The following is an 18,972-nucleotide window of genomic DNA, read 5'->3' on the forward strand; positions in this document are numbered from 1 at the left end:
TAACTTTCTTATTGGTATGGTTGTCAACCAGGAGACGAGGAGTTAAAACAGACATAACACAAGAGCAGGGAGTGGAAAACAGCGCCTCTGTATCTCAATCTAATCTAATCGCCTTTTATGATGAGATTACTGGTTCTGTGGATGAAGGGAAAGCAGTGGATGTATTGTTTCTTGACTTTAGCAAAGCTTTTGACACGGTCTCCCACAGTATTCTTGTCAGCAAGTTAAGGAAGTATGGGCTGGAAGAATGCACTATAAGGTGGGTAGAAAGCTGGCTAGATTGTCGGGCTCAACGGGTAGTTATCAATAGCTCCATGTCTAGTTGGCAGCCGGTATCAAGTGGAGTGCCCCAAGGGTCGGTCCTGGGGCCGGTTTTGTTCAATATCTTCATAAATGATCTGGAGGATGGTGTGGATTGCACTCTCAGCAAATTTGCGGATGATACTAAACTGGGAGGAGTGGTAGATACGCTGGAGGGGAGGGATAGAATACAGAAGGACCTAGACAAATTGGAGGATTGGGCCAAAAGAAATCTGATGAGGTTCAATAAGGATAAGTGCAGGGTCCTGCACTTAGGACGGAAGAACCCAATGCACAGCTACAGACTAGGGACCGAATGGCTAGGCAGCAGTTCTGCGGAAAAGGACCTAGGGGTGACAGTGGACGAGAAGCTGGATATGAGTCAGCAGTGTGCCCTTGTTGCCAAGAAGGCCAATGGCATTTTGGGATGTATAAGTAGGGGCATAGCGAGCAGATCGAGGGACGTGATCGTTCCCCTCTATTCGACATTGGTGAGGCCTCATCTGGAGTACTGTGTCCAGTTTTGGGCCCCACACTTCAAGAAGGATGTGGATAAATTGGAGAGAGTCCAGCGAAGGGCAACAAAAATGATTAGGGGACTGGAACACATGAGTTATGAGGAGAGGCTGAGGGAGCTGGGATTGTTTAGCCTGCAGAAGAGAAGAATGAGGGGGGATTTGATAGCTGCTTTCAACTACCTGAAAGGGGGTTCCAAAGAGGATGGCTCTAGACTGTTCTCAATGGTAGCAGATGACAGAAAGAGGAGTAATGGTCTCAAGCTGCAGTGTGGGAGGTTTAGATTGGATATTAGGAAAAACTTTTTCACTAAGAGGGTGGTGAAACACTGGAATGCGTTACCTAGGGAGGTGGTAGAATCTCCTTCCTTAGAGGTTTTTAAGGTCAGGCTTGACAAAGCCCTGGCTGGGATGATTTAACTGGGAATTGGTCCTGCTTCGAGCAGGGGGTTGGACTAGATGACCTTCTGGGGTCCCTTCCAACCCTTATATTCTATGATTCTATGATTCAAGGACTGTTCCCAGCACATCTGGTACAAAAATGCAGGAATGCAGGCCTCCCCTTTTTTCTCACCCTCTGTAACTTAAACACATATTCCTTCATTCTACTTTCAGAGACTTTCCCAGCAGCCTCTCTTAGCCTGACTTTGGTTTGGTTGGCATAACTGCCTCCTGTTTAGCTTTTCTCACCTAATAGTCCCCCCTTTGTCCCCAGAGTGCCATAGGGGAACTCTTGGGACATACTGGTCTCTGTGTGGAGTGACTTTAAAATATTCACTGGTTGGTAGAGCACAGCTTGGTACCCATCTAACAGCCACATCTTAACATAACATACAAAACTATTAGGCCACAAACAATTACAACGGCACTGCGAAGCAAGTTATGTAACCAGCCACCTATATCTGGAACCCAATTGAACAAATTGCCCCACCATGAGTTGACTTGCTCTCCTCCATGGTCTTTTGCAACTTGCATAAGGTGGTTTGCTCTTTCCCAGGTGGTGTTATAAACGTCCGGAACATATACACAGCATTCTTGCCCAATTAACGTACATGTTTCTCCCTGAGAGGCCAGCAAAATATCTAATGCCAAGCGGTTTTGGAGAACCATCTGCCTTAGTTTTTTTTGTTTGGTTGCCAAATCTACTAAGACGCCAGCAGTGGTATTTGCCATCATCTCCAACACTCCCTGAATTCTCATGACTCCTTCCCCAATATGCCAGGTGGCACCTCCACAGGCGAAGATAAATCCTGCACAAGCACCCGTCCACTCATTGAGGGCACACCAAGTAAGGGGGCGAGAGTCATTTGCATCTTCCTCAGCCCCTCTTACATTTCTGATTTTCCCTTTAGGGAGACGTGTGCGAAATACTACAGGTGGTTCTAACCAAGCCAAGTAGCAGGATCCACTCCATGAAGGAGGGAGGGCTAAGTATGCCTTGTTACCACACACCCAGTATACTCCAAAAAGGGTAGGAGTGACTTTGGACCAGGTATTATTAATACGTTCGTACCATCCGGTCCAAGATGGGAGGAGGGAGAATTTAGCCGCGGAGGCGTTAGAGGAACATAAACACAAAGTATGAGTTGGCAGGTTATACCCAAGCGTACAATTTATAACGTAATGCTCAATCAACTTATGATCTTTATACAAAAAATGTTTTTCCCCATGCAGACTGCACTTGTTACCTGCAAATCTATATCACGCGGAGATGCAAGAGGTTGCCCCATCCAGGAGAGAGATATTAGGACCTCTTTTACTCCCGAAATGAGTGCCATTAAAGTAGGCTGTGCACTCACTATTACCCAAAGCTATTTTCCCTTCTCTTAAGAGGCACCATTGGCCAACTCGTTTCCAAACTATTAGATACCTGCTTTCAGAGATGCCGGTATCAGCCCAGGTAATATTTCAATTGCCTGAAGAATTTTTTCAGGACGGGGTCCAGGTCATATTCATTGCACTAAGGGGAATAGGAACCATGGGAAGACTTTTTTGGCTATCTGCTGGTATTAATGGGCACACCCAGCATGAAGTGTTTTGTAGGGCTGGCATACGAGATTTCATTTCATGGGCAAGACGTATAAATGTGTTAGAACTGTGTGATTCTATAGTCTCAACTCCCCATACCACCAAAAAAAAAAATAACAAATAACAAACAGATTAAAAACACAAGAACCCAGTTTAGAGAACGGGGCCATCCTTCCCTGAGAGGGCACCACCAACTCAAGGTTTTTTTTAGCTGCAGCCGGAGCTTCAGGTCGCCCAAAGGGGTAGCAGTCCATTTGTCTTGAGCACAGATGTTGTCTGCTTCTGATTCACCCAGTTCATGGTGGGATGAATGTGCGTAGCTTCCTCAAAGTCCGACGCCAACTGCTTCTGGGGAATCTTTTTACAGGTCAGGTTCCCTAGCGGTGCTCCTCTTGACTCTGGTATGATGGATCCAGGTGGGTAGCTCCTTCAGTCGGATAGCGGTAGGGCTCACCAGAAGGGTTTCAAAGAGTCCCAGCCACTGTGGTTGAAGCGGAGTCTTCTGATATGCTTTTATCCACACAGGATCACCTGGTAAAAAAGAATGAACAGCTTCCCACAAAGGTAAGGACTGGGAGTGTGCAGAGTATTGTTGCAATGTCAGTAGATGTCTCTGCAATTCTTTCACATAAGTCTCTGTGGCTTTGGTCATATCAGTGTCATTGGGAACGGATATCAAAGGAGCGAAGGTTGGGGGTATATGTCCAAACAGGATTTCGTAAGGTGTCAGTGTCACTCGGAGTTGTTTGAATGGTGTAGAGAGCTAGAGGAAGGACTTTAGTCCATCTCATATTGAATTCCCGGCATAATTTTGTCAAAAGATTTTTTAGAGTTCCGTTCATCCGCTCCACCTGGCCCATTTTGTTCCTACCGGTCAGTTCGTTACAAATTTTTGCAGTAAAATGAGTACCTTGGTCTGAGTCAATTATTTCGGGGGGGGACGGACAAATCTTGGTATAATTTCATTAAGTAATACCTTACATACAGCAGTTGCAGTCGCTCGAGCGGTGGAATAAGCTTCCAACGGTCTATTATGACTAATAAATGCCGCTTTCCTTCAGAGGGAGGTAAATCAGTAAAATCAATCTGTACATGCTGCATAGGTCTGTGAGCCCACCTGCACCCCCAGGTGGTGCTTGCTTATTTACACCCCTTGGGCTACACTGCTGACACAGAGCACACTTTTCTACTGTCCTTCTGGCTAGTTCGTAAAGTCCTGAGGAAACAAACTGTCTTAACATAATCTGGGCCATTTTATTTGCTCCCAAGTGCGTATTTTTGTGGATCTGTTCCATCACTGCACTCTGCTGGTTTTTAGGTAAAACAAAACGACCATTACACTTCCACATTCCCATGGAATTGGGCTTAGCTCCCCATTTTTCCCAGATTATTTTTTTACTATCTGGGGCTCGCTGTTGCCAGGTTAAAAGAGGTGAACGTAAATCTAATTGAGTATTTTGTAAGGCAGCGGTTCTAGCAGCCTCATCGGCCAAGCGGTTACCTATTGATACAGGATCAGTGTTTTACAGATCTCACAGATGCTTGGGCACATTCAAGCCCCCTTCTTTCTTGGCTGTTAGCAAAATCCCAGCTGTGAGTAGTGTCCTTGGGCAGGCCAGCGTCTTATCTTTGGACCGAGCCTGCCAGCTACCGCGTTGAAGTAGCTCGTCCTCCGTTTGTTCTTTTTCTTCTCCCCTTCTTGGCTTCTATTAACCTGCAAAGGAAACTTTCACTTTCCACTCACACACCTTTGTTCAAAAATGAACACATATACATTGCCCATTATACAGCACTTTAGTCTTATTGTTCAATGTATACCACATACACCCTTCTAGTAAAATGACTTTATTATGGAGCTTTGGAGCAACAAGCCAGGACAAGCACACCCACTTTTGAGGAATCCACTTGGTACAACCTCTGGCGTCCAATAGCTTTCCTCCCTCCCCAGCCCTCTGGCTAGCAATTTGAGGTAGCCAGAAGGATCCCATGTATAATACGGGGAGTGGGTTAACCTTTCATGTCCTTGCTTCCAAAGACTGTTGGTGTGTGAATTTTAACAACAATTTTTTTTTCCAATTAAAAGATCTGGCCAATGAAATTTATTTTTCTTTCTTAAGCAAATGTATTAAACTTTAGTATATTACATTTTCCTGATATTATCCAAACACTTTTTATTCCAAATTGAATAAAACAAGTATCTGCATTTTAATTTAACCCTTCTATTTAGTTTTAAACTAAACTGTCCTATGAAAAATTAAACACAGCAATTCTGGCCACAAGACAAATACCACAAGACAGGACATAGAACACAGAACAGAATTCCTACTGTGCCAGTAAATTGATATGTTGAATTGCTTTTCATCTGGCATCAGTTTTCTCTGATTTTCTGAAAGACAAAAAGAACATAGATCTACCCCTTCTGGGTACTCCTTTTCTTTTTGCGAATACAGACTAACACGGCTGTTCCTCTGAAACCCTTCTGGGCAGTCAGTCATTCTTAACATATTTCCTTTTTATACAAATACCCTTGTTAATTGCAGGCAAAACAGAGGAATTACCCATATTTTCTTGTATTTGTTTCATAGGCAGCCCAGGTTTCAGTGGCTTTTACCTTATCAGTTAGGTAATTTACATTAAAACAAATGCTTTTCGGCTTGCTTTTGGACCCACAACTTAAAGATTTTTACTTTAAAAAGGGCACAATAAACTTTACCAGACTTTTAATTGCCTTTTACTTTTAACTCCTGTTTTCACAACACACAACTCTAAAAAGGAAAACACCAACTATTGTAGCCCCTTAGAGTCTAATAGGATCTTAATTAAATAGCATTATATATTTACATTCCTTTATACATTTGGGCAGTTAAGTTCCAATAAAACCCCTTATGTTCTTTTAGCTAATTTGACTAAATTTTTCATAGCCAAATTATTTCAATCATATAGTCTCTTTGCCTGGATTTATTTACAGACATTTCTTTGAAAAAAAGGCCTATTTTCCCTTCAGAATGGCTGCAAAGAAACCAAAAATTCTTTTTCTTTAGCATAATTCCCTCCAGCAACTACAGAGTTAATGTCTCACTTTCTTTCCTTAAATCACTTGCTTATTCTCCAAAACGACGCCCCAATCAACTCAGATTTTAACATTCCAAGTATTATTCCGGGATTTACGTTTTCCATTCCTGTAATTATTTACTCCTCTTTTTTCACTATGCCCTCCAAGTTTCTAACCCGTTTTCCAATCTCTCTGTTTCCTGTCTGCTTGGGCCCGATCCTGTTTTTCTCTCTGAACTGTCCCTTCCATGAGCACCAGATTTGTTCCACTACCAATTTCACAAGGAGGGTGGGCTTCTTAACTAGCCCCCCAGCCCTCCTGGTCTCTTCTCTTAAATATTCTCACTCACAAGGGCTACCCGAGTCCTCCCCCATGAGGCTTGTCACCTGGACAGAACACACGGCCAATTGGCGGTTTAACTATTTAATTTCCTCTTATGGCAGACACACTGTTGTTACGGCATATGCTGAGCACAAATGGTTAAATTTTGACAAGTCTCTGAAGGACTGGTACTTGCTTAGCCAGTGCTTCCTTTTCTGCCTGGAAGTCCTGGTTTAAGGCTTGCAACTGGTCCTGGGAATAGGTCAGAAAGCCGAGGGTAAGCCGGAGGAGGGGCAGAAGCAGGCATAGCACAGAGCGGGGCTGGAGACCCCTGAGATGAATAAGAAAAGGAGGAGGAAAGAGGACGTCCTTGACTCTTCCATACAAACAGCTTCGAAAGCCATACGTCCTTCTTTTGGCTTATAATTATACCATACAACAAATAATCCATTTGTCCCGGTCTAAGATCAACCAGAATATCTTTTAAGGAATCCATCCTGTCTGTGGAAAAAGTTCCGCAGGCCGGCCAGTCCTTAGTCGGAAAGTGGTGAAAGCTGGCCATTGAACCTGACATAAATTATTCATCTTTGATTTAGTTAACCCAGTAGTTCCAGAGATTCCCTTCCAATCTCTGAGTATCAGAGACAACGGGGCGTCCCCCGGGCATTTACTGCCAAATTGTCCCATCCTAGGTGGAAAGGGGACTCAAACCCACAATCCCCAACTCTTATTATCAAGCGATTATTATCACGGTTCGTTGTCTGACCGGAGAGAGACAGGCAACACCAGCAAGGTCCGAACACAAAGCTCTTTATTGAAGAGTGCACAGAACAATAGAGAGCAGCCCGTCTCCAAAGAGAACCAGCAGCCTCTAAGTAAAACTAATAGGTTTTTATAAACAGTTCCGTCGCATCACAAATTTATTCATAAAGCAGCCCACCCCTCCCTTATATTAGTTAAAATCCTCTTTCTCTATAGGCATGCTCATCTACCCCCCTTATTGTAGATAACTTTTAGCAAATCATAGTGCTTCACTAACTTTTTTATCGGTATGGGTGTCAACTACGAGACGAGGAGTTAAAACAGACATAACACAAGAGAATCATAGAATCATAGAATATCAGGGTTGGAAGGGACCCCAGAAGGTCATCTAGTCCAACCCCCTGCTCGAAGCAGGACCAATTCCCAGTTAAATCATCCCAGCCAGGGCTTTGGAAGAGCAGGGAGTGGAACCTCTTACACAACAACCTTTGTACAATATTTGCTGCAAATATATAACAGTGGTTGCAACAATGATCTATACCGTCACAGGTTATGTGAATAACCTCACCCCCCTACCCCCACTCCCCAACGCAAAATTGATGCAAGAAGGGATGACACAAACATCACTGACTGCATCCCAAGAGCTCCCCACCCTTGGTTCTGTTTTACTACAGCTAGTATTGGGTTAGAAGCCGTACCAGCGTATAACAGAAATGATTTATCAAAGTCATGTTCAATAACATGATTGAATCTCTTTACAAACTCAAGGTAGAACAATAGTGGATTGGATCTGCTCTTGCAGCATGGTTCCTGTGTGTCTCGTGATTTTCCCAAGAGCTAAAGAACATAGCAACTTTATCCATACAAGCTCTGGCAAATGTTTGGAACCCAATTAATATCAAGACAATGTAGATATTAATGTTGTCCATACAATAGGAATCTTGGCATTTAGCCATGAAAGTAATCTGGTAGTGTGCCTCAGTCTCCCTTTTCATACAGCACATCAGGCCTGGAATGTCTTTTCCCCTGTGAAAAGTTTCAATAACATTTACAGGTATTAACTGTGAAACATCAGTATAACAAAGCCTTTTAACAAAGTGTGTTTTCATGTATTTCTTTTAACATGTTCAAGGTTTTTTTCAAAAGATTAGGCACATTGGACATTTTTACAGTTCTTGGTAATAGCAACACATTAGTTACAAAAATTACCATTAGCAACAACAACAAATTCATTGCAAGTATCCATCTACAATCATGTTTGTCTTGCCACACCTTTGGCTCAATGCCACTGGGGTTTGGGCCTTTTAGGGTTAACTCATGGCTCTCCTTTGCAAAATTAAGGTCTCTCCTTTCCTCCTTGTCCTGAAGGATCAAACCTTGACTTCTCTTGCTTAAGAGAATTCACTGTCTGATTGGGTGTGCTCTCTTTGCTAACAGCTATTAGCAAGTGTCAAGGTTCCTTCCCCACTCTGAACTCTAGGGTACAGATGTGGGGACCTGCATGAAACCCCCCTAAGCTTATTTTTACCAGCTTAGGTTAAAACTTCCCCAAGGTACAAACTATTTTCCTTTTTTCCTTGGACTTTGTTGCTGCCACCACCAAGCGTCTAACAGATATATAACCGGGAAAGAGCCCGCTTGGAAACGTCTTTCCCCCCAAAATCCTCCCCAAACCCTACACCCCCTTTCCTGGGGAAGGCTTGAAAAAAATCCTCACCAATTTGCATAGGTGAACACAGACCCAAACCCTGGGATCTTAAGAACAATGAAAAAGCAATCAGGTTCTTAAAAGAAGAATTTTAATTGAAGAAGAAAAGTAAAAGAATCACCTCTGTAAAATCAGGATGGTAATAGAGAATCCCTCTAGGCAAAACCTTAAGTTACAAAAAGACACAAAAACAGGAATCTACATTCCATTCAGCTCAGCTTATTTTCTCAGCCATTTAAACAAACAGAATCTAACGCATATCTAGCTAGATTACTTACTAAGTTCTAAGACTCTATTCCTGTTCTGTCCCTGGCAAAAGCATCACACAGACAGAGAAAGCTTTGTTTCTCCCCGCTCCAGATTTGAAAGTATCTTGTCTCCTCATTGGTCATTTGGGTCAGGTGCCAGCGAGGTTATCCTAGCTTCTTAACCCTTTACAGGTGAAAGGGTTTTTCCTCTGGCCAGGAGGGATTTTAAAGATGTTTACCCTTCCCTTTATATTTATGACAACATCATATGTTGACGTGGGTACTGGCTGGAGGCCTGAGGCTGGGCACTTTAAGGGAACTGTGTTGTTTGGACTTCTGAGTAACCAGGGAGGTGATACCGAAGCTGTTTTGTGCTGGCTTGGGAAATCTAAATCTTGGAATATCCACCAGCTTGTGGGGTTTGTCCGCCCCGTTCTGTTTGCAATTCACCCTGATGGAGTGACCTCAGCTAGCTCCCACCGGGACCACCGCTACAGAGGAGAAGGGGTGACTGTGTGGGGAGAACACTGAGGGGACAGAAAAGAAAATGGGGGACCCTGAGGCTGAGGAGGCTGGAATGGGGGGGAGGCTGAGCAGGGGGCAGTGACAGGGGAGACTGCTGGGGGTAGAAGTGGCAGCTCAGAGGGTACTCAGGGGGTGCTGCCTTCCCCTCCTCCTCAGACCCTCCAACAATCCTGCCCCCCACAGCTCTGACCTTCTGCAGGGGGAGCCTGTCTGCCCTCAAACTCCTGTCCCCCATCCCAGCCCCTCTGCCCTCAACCCCCCTCCCAATACCCTCAACCTACTTCCCTCAAACTCCTGGCTCTCCCGCACCTGGCTCCCCCCAAACGCCAGCCATGGGGGGGCCCAGAAGAGCCAGAGGCTAAATCGCTCTCTGTCCTGTTGTGTTCATGGAGATGCAATAAAGAGCCAAGGTGCGAACACGCCCCAGACCCTGCCCCACACTGAACAGGGTTAAACACGAGCCAGGGGCAGGGTCCAGAGCCCGCAGCCTGCTCAGCTCCACGGCAAACCCCCATTGACCCCTGGGACTGGCTGTTACAGCAGAGCAGGAACCAGGGGAGCCATGGCAGGCACCGTGTGAAACGCGGGGTTTGTTCCAGCCCCAACATCGTTCGCTGGAGCGAGTCTCTAGCTGGAAAATCCCCCAGGTTTGGGCGTCTCCCCACTGGCCCCAGAGACGCTAGCGACTTGTCCTGGGGGGCAGAGGAGCCGGCGGAGCTGGGCTGGAGCCGGTATCGCTGCGGCTGCTGTTAAAGTCTGACCCGGTTTCCTCCCGGGTTGGGGGTTCAGCCGGGGGAGGGGCGATGGCATTGGGGTCCCTCTCTCCAGCCGCTCTGCTCAGGATGTCTCTGCGGAGCAGGGTCCGGACGGCCCGGGGGGCCCAGGAGACAGGGGTTGGCAGCCAGGATGTTGAAGTGACTCTCTTTCTTTAAGGCCCCCAAAGGGTGGTGGATGGCACAGCCCATCCCCGCAATATTTTATCCACCAATGAAGCTTCATTTCCGACAACCCCAATTTTAGGTCACAAGTTTCTGTTCCCCCACTTCTCCCATGTCCCAGGCAGGCCCCTAACCCAGCCCTCAAGTTATATCCAGCACCTGGGTAAGGGGCACGCCTGGAAAATGGGAGAAGCGATCCTGTCTGCCCCAGGTGTGACACACACTGCCAGCGCGGAGACAGGGGGGTTGTGGGGTACCTGAGGGGGGCAGTTTGTGGTTCTGTGTTTATTACAAATCTGGAGATTAACAGGATGCAAAATAACACAAACAGCCTCCTTGCTGCGTCCTGTCCCTCCCCTGGTGCTGAACCCCATGACCCTCCACATGTGGGGCTGGGTGGGGCAGCACCAGCTGTTGGAGGGTTTCCGGGGGGGCTATACACGTAATCTGTTCTCTGTGTGAGGTGACTCCCCCCCAGGATCACACTATGGGGGGGAGGGTGCCCCCTGCGTCCCGGGGGTGCTGCCCGTGGGGGTCCTAGCTCACGTTGATGGCGGCATACAGGACAGGCTCGGGGGCACGGGCCGGCCCCCCCTGCTTGACCTGCAGCATCTGGCAGTCCAGCTCAGCGTAGGTGAGTCCCTCGGTCCCAGGCTCCTGGGGCTGGGAGGGGAGAGAGTCACTGTGTGTAGTGTGTGTGTGCCAACACCAACACACACAGAGCCACACTGCACATAGCGATGTGCGCACACACAGAGATTTGCACACACACACAGGTGAACTTACGCCAACGTAGCACACAGATGTGTGTGCTCCCCCCACCTCCCTGAGGGAGCAGGTGTACACAGCAGCAGAGCAGTCCCAACCCCTCCACCAGAGGGCAGCGACATTCACACACGCGCACAGCTGCTCTGACACGCTCTGTCCTGTCCAGCGGTGGGCTCTGGAGAGCAGTGCTTCCTCCCACCCCCTCTCCACGGACACTCCAGCCCACAGAGCCCCATGGGACAGAGATCAGGGAAATCCTCCCTGGCCCGTGCCGCACCTGCCCCCCCTGGAATTCTGCTGACCCTCCGCAAACCTCAGACAAATGCAAACATTTGGGGGGAAGGTTTGTGGGGGGGGTGAGTTTGTGGGGTGCAAGATCAGCCTCTTATTCTCAGTGTTCTGGGTCTCCCCCCTCCCTTCTGTCCCCCAATCCCGGGGGGAGCCCTGTTGCTGATCCCTGTTGCTCTAGTGGGGCCCACAAAGGGCCAGATTGGTGGGGCGGTGGATGTCTTGGGGAGTGGGGAGCACTTACCAGGACATCCAGCTGCTTCCCTTGGCACATAAGGGTGTCTGTGGAACAGAGACAGTCCCAGTGAGGGGCTGGGTCCAGATCAGGGCCCGGGGCCTGGCCTCCCACCCCACATCTCAGCCCTTTGCAGAGTGGCCCACCTTCCCCCCAGCACACTGGGCTGGGGCAGGGACACTAGCTTCATGGTGCAGCAGGGGAAACTGAGGCACAGAGCAGGGCAGGGGCACCCCCAAGGGGATGCAGTGAGACAGGGCAGAGATGCCTCGTCCCACAACAACACACAGGCTGCACCCCACATCAGCCTGTCCTCCCCCGCTCAGGACACAGCCCCCACCAGGGGACACCCACCTCTCCCCTCTTCTCCCCTTCCCTCCTCCCCATGGCTGCCCCCTCGTGTGTGACTTACCGACTGTGGCTGCAGCCTTGGACTCTCTACAGGGACAAAGAGAGAGAGATCATAACAAACCCAGGAGTCCTGCCTCCCAGCCCCCCTGCTCCAACCCACTAGACCCCACTCCCCTGCCTGAGCCAGGGAGAGAACCAGGAGTCCTGTGTCCTGGAACAGGTAGATTGAGGGGAGCAGAGGGGGTCTCACCTGCTCTCTCTTGGTGTTGGTCCTTTCCCTGCAGAGACAGGAAGCAGAATCGTCCATAAGTCGACCCGGATCCCCATGTACCAGCCCTGCCCCTCAGCCCCATAGGGCAGCCAGGACAGGGGGCTCAGGAGGGAGGGAATCCCCCTCAACGCTCTGCCTGGATACCCTAGAGACAGGCTGAGACTTGCCCTCTGCAGCACAGCACCCCCTATGGAGCCCCCCACTCCCTGCAGCACAGCACCCCCTATGGAGTCCTCCGCCCCCTGCAACACAGTGCCCCCTAGGGGGGCCAGCTCTCTCTGCCAGGGGAGAGTGCCCCCTGCTGGGCCCCCTGCTCCACCCCCTTGGTTTCCTGGCCTGTCTCCCACCCAAGCGGTGACCCCTTTCCAGCCCGGTTTAGCAGCGGGTTTAACCCTTCCCTCGCTGGGCCGGGCACTCACTTCCTCGGGTTCTTCTGTGGCAGAGGATGCCCAGGAGAAGGAGGAGGCTGGCGGCCGCCGTGCTCACCCCGGCGATGACAGGACTGCTCAGCTCCGGTGCTGCGCTTGGTTCCGTTCCACCTGGGAAGAAGAGCGGCTGGTTCATTACCTGCTACCCCAGCCCCGCCCCCTCGAGGCCTCAGGGACCCACAGCAGAATATGCTATGGAGCTGGGAGGGGCAGGAGCAGAGGGGATGCTGGGTAATAGTGGTGGGGGGGGTGTTCACTGCCAATGACAAAGGGTTGTCTTGGGGAGAGGGCAGAGTGTGTGTAGGGGGGTGAACCCCAGGCCCCATGTACCCAGTGAAGCCAGCTGGGCCCGAATCCCACACCCCGGCTCCCTGGGTCCCGCCCCTGTCCCGGGAATTTCCCTGTAGCTTCAGCTCACTTCTGCGTAGCAATCATGTGGGTGGGGCGAAGGCAGTGGGTGGAGCTTGTGGCTGGGGAGGGTGCTTTGAGATCATTGGAAGAATTATGCTCCGCTGAAGCGATCAGCAGCGGAAAACGTAACGGTGCTGTCATCGCAACAGCCGTCATTAGGTTCCAGAGTCAACAACGTGTCACTCTGAATGGATGGGTTCAAGTGTTAACACCATGTCTATCTGAATTGATAGGTGCCAGGGTTAACCCCCCTGCTGGGCAGAACCCTGCAAAGGGAGAGCCCTGCTTCTGAGCCGTTCCCCTGGGCTATCTGCAGACACAGGCAGACAGATGGGATGCATGGGACTGTTATCCCCGGCTCTCTGTCCCCGGTCCTGTTCTCCCAGGGGGATATGCACCGAGTTGTGCCCCACATGGGTGGCTTTGTGGTGCCAGGGGGCAGCACAGCATCCCGGTCTGTGGGGCCCCCGGGGTGGGGCTGTGCATTGTGGGGAAGCTCTCCTGGGCTCTGCCCCCACCAAGCCAATCTGGTATCTGTCCCGTGATATCCCCCCAGCATATGAAATGAGTTGGGGGCCTGTCAGCCCAGATGGGGCATTCGCTGTGGAGATCTTCGCCCATCACACCCAAACAGCCCTTTGTGGCTCCCTCTGGGGGCGGCTGCTAGGACAGCACAAACCTGTTTCTGGGGGAGTTGATGGTGATTTCCTGCCCCCAGCCCCAGTACCTGGCCACGCACTGCCTGGGTGAGTCGGAGCCGGCGCCGTTATCAGCTGAGTCAGGTTGGTTCCCCCTGCGGGAGTAGAACCAGCATCTGTCAGGGTCTGGGGTGCAGGGGTGAGAAAGCTGGAGCCCTGGTGTCTGGGGTTAGTTATACAGGGAAACCAGTGATGGGGGCTTTTCCCTGAGCTGAGGGAGAGGATGGGACCCAGGGATTCAGGCTGGCTCAGTGCCCCAGGGATCGCAGGAGGGGAGGATCAGCCCAGCGAGACCCTCAGCACAGATACAGCCCCTGCCTGGCTCCACAGAACTGGAACTGCAATCATTAATTACTAGTATTAATTACCAGGAGCCCCTATCCTGGGCCCCGTGTGCTCAGAGCTGTACGGACACCAGACACAGAGACGGTCACTGCTCCACTCAGGTGCCATTCACACCTGGAGTCACTGCAGAGCAGCTCTGGGCGCGGCTGTTCCTATTTTGGAGGAGGACGCCCCTGTGTCTATAGAGCTAAAGGGGAGCTCGTCTGCCAAACAGGGCTGTATCAAACCAGGGGGCGCGAATTCCAACAGCCCAGACATGCTCTGAGATCACCAGCGGGGATTGGGAATGACACTGGATTCATCATTTTGGGTCCAGTTTTCATGTAGACAAGGTCTTCGTCCATCTTTCTATCCCTCATCAGATGCACTCCCATCTGTCCACCACCCTACCTTCCCACAGACCCACATTCCCACAGACTGGTGGCCATAGGTCCCCATGGATCAATCCACCATCCTCTGTGTAGAAGACTTGAACCCATCAGTTCTGTCTTCTGGGACTGTCCCCCTCCAAACAGCCTGAATGGCCCCGTGGGTGTCTGATCCGGGAACCCTGTTCCCTGGGGGGTGAAATGTTCCATTTCTCCCACCCACCTTCTCCCTCCAGCTCCATTGGGGGGGGGGGGGGGGGGAGGGAGGGATCTGGCTGCCAGGGCCCAGTTGGGTCAGTTCCCTCTGTGGGATTAAACCAGCACCCAGGCCTGGGGTGGGAAGGAGCTGAAATGGTGACTCAGTGACTGGGCCACTCATCCCATCACCCAGCGTATGTTATGGGTTCAATTGTCCGGGCAGGTGGGGGGTGAATTCAGCGCTGGGGCAAGTGCTGGCTGCACAGCCCCTTGGCCCTGGCTCCTTTGTGCATCCCTAGAGCAGGGCAGCCGGGGGAGCATCCCCCTGGAAGAGGTCCCTGCTCTGCAGTTCCCCCTGGGGGCAGAGATCCTCCCTCTCTTGGCCCCGAACCTCCAGCAGCTGTTGCTCCCCCCTGGCTGGGAACCTCCCAGTGACTCCGTCCCAGCTCCCCAGCCGGGTGTCCCCTCTGCTGGGCCCAGGGTTCAGGGCAGAGCCGGCTCTGAGCATCCCATTGGGGCAGACACCCCCTGAGCGTCTAGCTGGGTGTGGGGCTGTGATGGGAAAGTGGATTACCTTCAGTGTGGGTCCCCTAAGGACTATCGCAGAGAGAGCATCTACCCACCTCTAGCAGAAGATCTTCCCAGTAAACTGGAAGAAGCTATAAAGAGGGGAAGTGACAACATCCCTTGGCCTCACTCCCCGCACAACTCAGCCCCTGGAAACACGTCTGGAGGACAAAGACTTTGAACTCGGGAGGGTGATCCCGGCAGGAAGGCAGTTCCAGTCTGTGTACTGAAGATCTGTGACCTGTGGGTACCAGCTACCAGGGGGAGACACTGCTTGATTCAAATCCTGGTTAGTTTGTAGAACTCAGACTGCCAGTTTATTTTTGTTTCGTAAGTAACTGACTCTGATCTCTATGCTTGCTAGTTATAATCACTTCAACTCCATCTCTCTGGAGTTAATAAATCTCTTTTCTATTTGATCTCAAACAGTGTGTTTCGGTTGAAGTGCCTGGGAAATCTCAGCTCAGGTTACAAAGGCTGGTGCGTGTCCTCTCCCCATCGAGGGAGGGGCGGACTGGGTAATGAACAGACACTGGCCAGGCTTCTGACCAGTGCAGGATGGTACCAGGCCCGGGATCTGGGAGGGACTTGGCTGGCGCGACCCTATTAAGGGTTCGTGAGAGGCTGGGAGATCATTCCTGTAACTCCAGTGGGTGTGTCCCTGGCTGTGGATGGCTGGGTAAGTGCAGGACCTGCCAGAGGTTTGTAGCTTGACATCAGCATCACAGTTGCGAGGGATACCACAGGTTGGTGGGACAGAGGGTCCAGCGGTTCCATAGACCCACCCCAGGAACCCTGTCACAGAGCGGAGATACTGAGCCGGGCCCCTCACCTGCTACCATCAGCTCCACGGGGTCGCTGGGATGCGACCAGACGGAGGGGTCCAATTTGGTGCCATATTGGCAGCTGTAGCTCCCTGTGTGTCTCCGGCTCACGTTGTGGATGGTAAACTCAGCCACGTCCCCAGCAGTCTCTGCCCAGCGCCGTACGTCCGGGTTTCCAAGTTTATACATGAGGAACGTCGCTTTCTGGCATCGACACTCACACCGGATGGTCACAGTTCTCCCCAGGGTGACTCCCCTGCTGGGGTTCAGGGAGATGGAGGGTTTGGGGTAGCTGAGCTCTGCAGTGAGAAGGAGACAGGCCGTGAGACAGGACCCGGCACAGTCACTGCGCCCTGTCCTCGCCGCACGGTCCCAGACCCGGGACCCCTGGGAGAAAACCCAGCCAGAGGAACCTCTCCGAGATCCCAGAGATTCCTGGGAGCTACGACCGAAACTGCCTGAGGACCTAAATCCAGAGCACCCTCTGTACCTGTCTATCCACTTAATAGTCCCCCCGAGCCTGGGAGCCAGGACTCCTGGGTTCTGTCCCTGGCTCTGGGAAGGGAGTGGCATCTAGTGGTTAGAGCTGGGGGGGCCTGGCAGTCAGAGGTGCTGGGAGCTGCACAGGCACAGTGAGAAAAAGCCCCCACCCTAAAGCCAACCCCGACTCTGTAACCAGACACAAGGTGCAGGGAGGATGATTCATACAAGGGGAAATGGAAGCCCGGGGAAGTAAGGGACACCCCAAGGACCCCTGGGGGCAGGGATCCCCCCTGCGTCAGTCCTGAATCTACAGCGACTGGGAACCCCCCCCCATGACTCTGTCCCCGCTCCCCGGGACCCTCACCTGCTACAACAATCCGCAGGTAATCATGGGGCTCCGGCTCCGATCTGGAGCGAGATCTGCAGTGGTAGAACCCTGCGTCTTCCCGTCTGGCGCTGGGGATGGTGAATTCACCCCCGTCCCCAGCAGCGTCCAGCTCCTGGATTTGGATTCCATCTTTATACAGAAATAACCTCCTGGCCTCGCACCGACACTGACAGCGGATGGTGACGGCTGCCCCCGGGACGATCACCCCGCTGGGGCTGACGGAGATGGAGGGTCTGGGCTCAGGGAGCTCTGCGTTCACAGGAGTGAGATGGGGAGACACAAACCACTCCCCACGTGTCTTAGTGCCCAGCCCCAGGGATAGCGCCAGGGCTAACAGACACCTGCATCCGATGAAGTGAGCTGTAGCTCACAAAAGCTTATGCTCAGATAAATTTGTTAGACACCTCACTGCATCTACAGGGAACCTGTGGGATGGATTCTGATCTCAGCGCCCCCAGGGTCAATCCGGAGTCACCCCTGACTGAACTGGGGGCAGGGCAGGATTCTGATCTCAGTGCCCCCAGGGTCGATCCAGAGTCACCCCTGACTTCACTTAGGGCAAAGCCGGGTTCTGATCTCAGCCCCCCAGGATCAATCTGGAGTTACCCCTGACTGCACTGCGGGCAGGGTTGGGTTCTGATCTCAGTCCCCTGGGATCAATCCAGAGTCAACTCCAACTGAGTTTTGGGGGAAGGTTCAGGTCTCAGCTGCTCTTTTCCCCTCCACCTTCCCCCCCCCCCCCCCCAATCCTTAACACTTAGCACTGAGCAGCACAGATACTCACCTCTAGACGCTTTGCTCTGCCCGGCCAGCCAGCAGCCTGGAGAGGAGACATCTTGTTAGGGACCAGATCCCAGAGCGACTGGATCCTACACTCTGGTCTCAGATCCCACCATGGGCACACTCCCAGGTCTCAGATTCCCCCATGGGCACACGCCTGATCTCAGATTCCCCCCCATGGGCACACGCCCTGGCTGTCTCCAAGACTCACCGAGGAAGAGGACGGTGAGAGCAGAAACCATGATGGGGCAGTGAGGGGGCCCCTCAGCGCTGCCACCAAAGCCGCAGTGCCTGGCTCCACCAAGCCCCAAATAAGGAACTCAGCTGGTGGCTGCAGCTGGAGGAAGTTGATGATGTCTTGTCTCTTCCTGCATCCATCACATCTTGTCTTTAATCTGCAGGCGAAATCTAACACAGCCAAAGTAAGCAGCAGTCATTGCAAAACCGAGGAAACCCTGAGACCTTCAGCCTGGCCAATCACCATGCAGCTCACAGCTTATTTGTGTCTGTGGGGAGCGGGGACAGGTCACCCTCAATTTCTCCTGCAGCCTTGGGGAAGGTGCAACAGGCTGGGAGCCAGGAGACCACAGGGTCTAGTCTTCAATCTTCGCCTGACCACGATTTCCATGCAGATTCCCCCCTCCCATCCTGTCCTTTCTTACATTCTGGAATCAAACTTCACCGGTGACCCATGTAGGTAAAATTAATACGTGATCATGCAATTAAAGGCTGGCTTTGTAATGCATGTGCATGGGGGGGCTGAGTTTAGGTTGTATCTGTGGCATTTCCCGGTGCTGGAGGGTTTGACTCTGCAGCCTTCCCGCTCAGCCTGCAAACCTGCCCACACGCACAACACCTGCCCTGGCACCGTGTGGGGAGCGGGCGTGATGGGGAACACCTGGGTTTGCTGCCCCTTGCACCATAACTGAGCAGGGAGGACGGCTTTACGCTGTAACGCCTGGTTCAAAGGGTCTTTTCTCAGCATGTGAATTAAATAAACCAGGTTGAAAGGAAAACTGGAGCAAGAGAAATTCCATCCCGTGCACCCAGCTGGGAGAGACCCAGGGACCTTCTAATGCCCCTGCAGAGACCCTGCCCCCGAGCTGGAGGAGACACTGTCAGTGGTTATGTGCCCAGGCCCCTAGAGAGGGACATGACACAGGCTTTGTTTA

General features: G+C 51.5%; 1 protein-coding gene across 5 annotated transcripts; it reads right to left on the reverse strand.

Moving 5' to 3' along the window:
* Positions 1-7,009: 7,009 nt before the first annotated feature.
* Positions 7,010-18,138, reverse strand: LOC125627959 (leukocyte immunoglobulin-like receptor subfamily B member 2). Of its 5 annotated transcripts, none has more exons than XM_048832614.2 (11): positions 18,012-18,138; positions 17,805-17,840; positions 16,997-17,269; positions 16,158-16,448; positions 13,829-13,942; positions 12,730-12,849; positions 12,290-12,317; positions 12,101-12,126; positions 11,698-11,735; positions 8,808-8,852; positions 7,010-8,004 (listed from the first exon to the last, which is right to left on the reverse strand). In XM_048832614.2, the coding sequence occupies exons 1-11, from the start codon at positions 18,040-18,042 to the stop codon at positions 7,957-7,959; spliced, it is 1,050 nt and encodes a 349-aa protein (XP_048688571.2). In that variant the 5' UTR covers positions 18,043-18,138; the 3' UTR covers positions 7,010-7,956. The 5 variants fall into 5 exon arrangements, 3 of the variants coding, with proteins under 3 accessions (XP_048688571.2, XP_048688572.2, XP_048688570.2); XR_007354123.2 differs by having other exon boundaries at positions 7,950-8,004; positions 8,808-11,060; XR_012665849.1 differs by lacking the exon at positions 7,010-8,004 and adding an exon at positions 8,965-11,060 and having other exon boundaries at positions 8,761-8,852.
* Between the last annotated feature and the right edge of the window lie 834 nt (positions 18,139-18,972).

This window comes from Caretta caretta, chromosome 23 (genome assembly GCF_965140235.1).
Source record: "Caretta caretta isolate rCarCar2 chromosome 23, rCarCar1.hap1, whole genome shotgun sequence".
NCBI classification, from domain to species: Eukaryota; Metazoa; Chordata; order Testudines; family Cheloniidae; genus Caretta; species Caretta caretta.

Bases quoted from the DNA above. Each gene is read 5' to 3' on its own strand.
- LOC125627959 (XM_048832613.2), bottom strand. From the start codon at position 18,042: ATGGTTTCTGCTCTCACCGTCCTCTTCCTCG. The intron at 16,449-16,996 runs GTGAGGGTCCCG...TTCTCACTGCAG, and splicing joins CCTGCGGATTGTTGTAGCAG to AGCTCAGCTACCCCAAACCC. The intron at 11,736-12,100 runs GTAAGTCACACA...TCTGTTCCACAG, and splicing joins CAAGGCTGCAGCCACAGTCG to ACACCCTTATGTGCCAAGGG.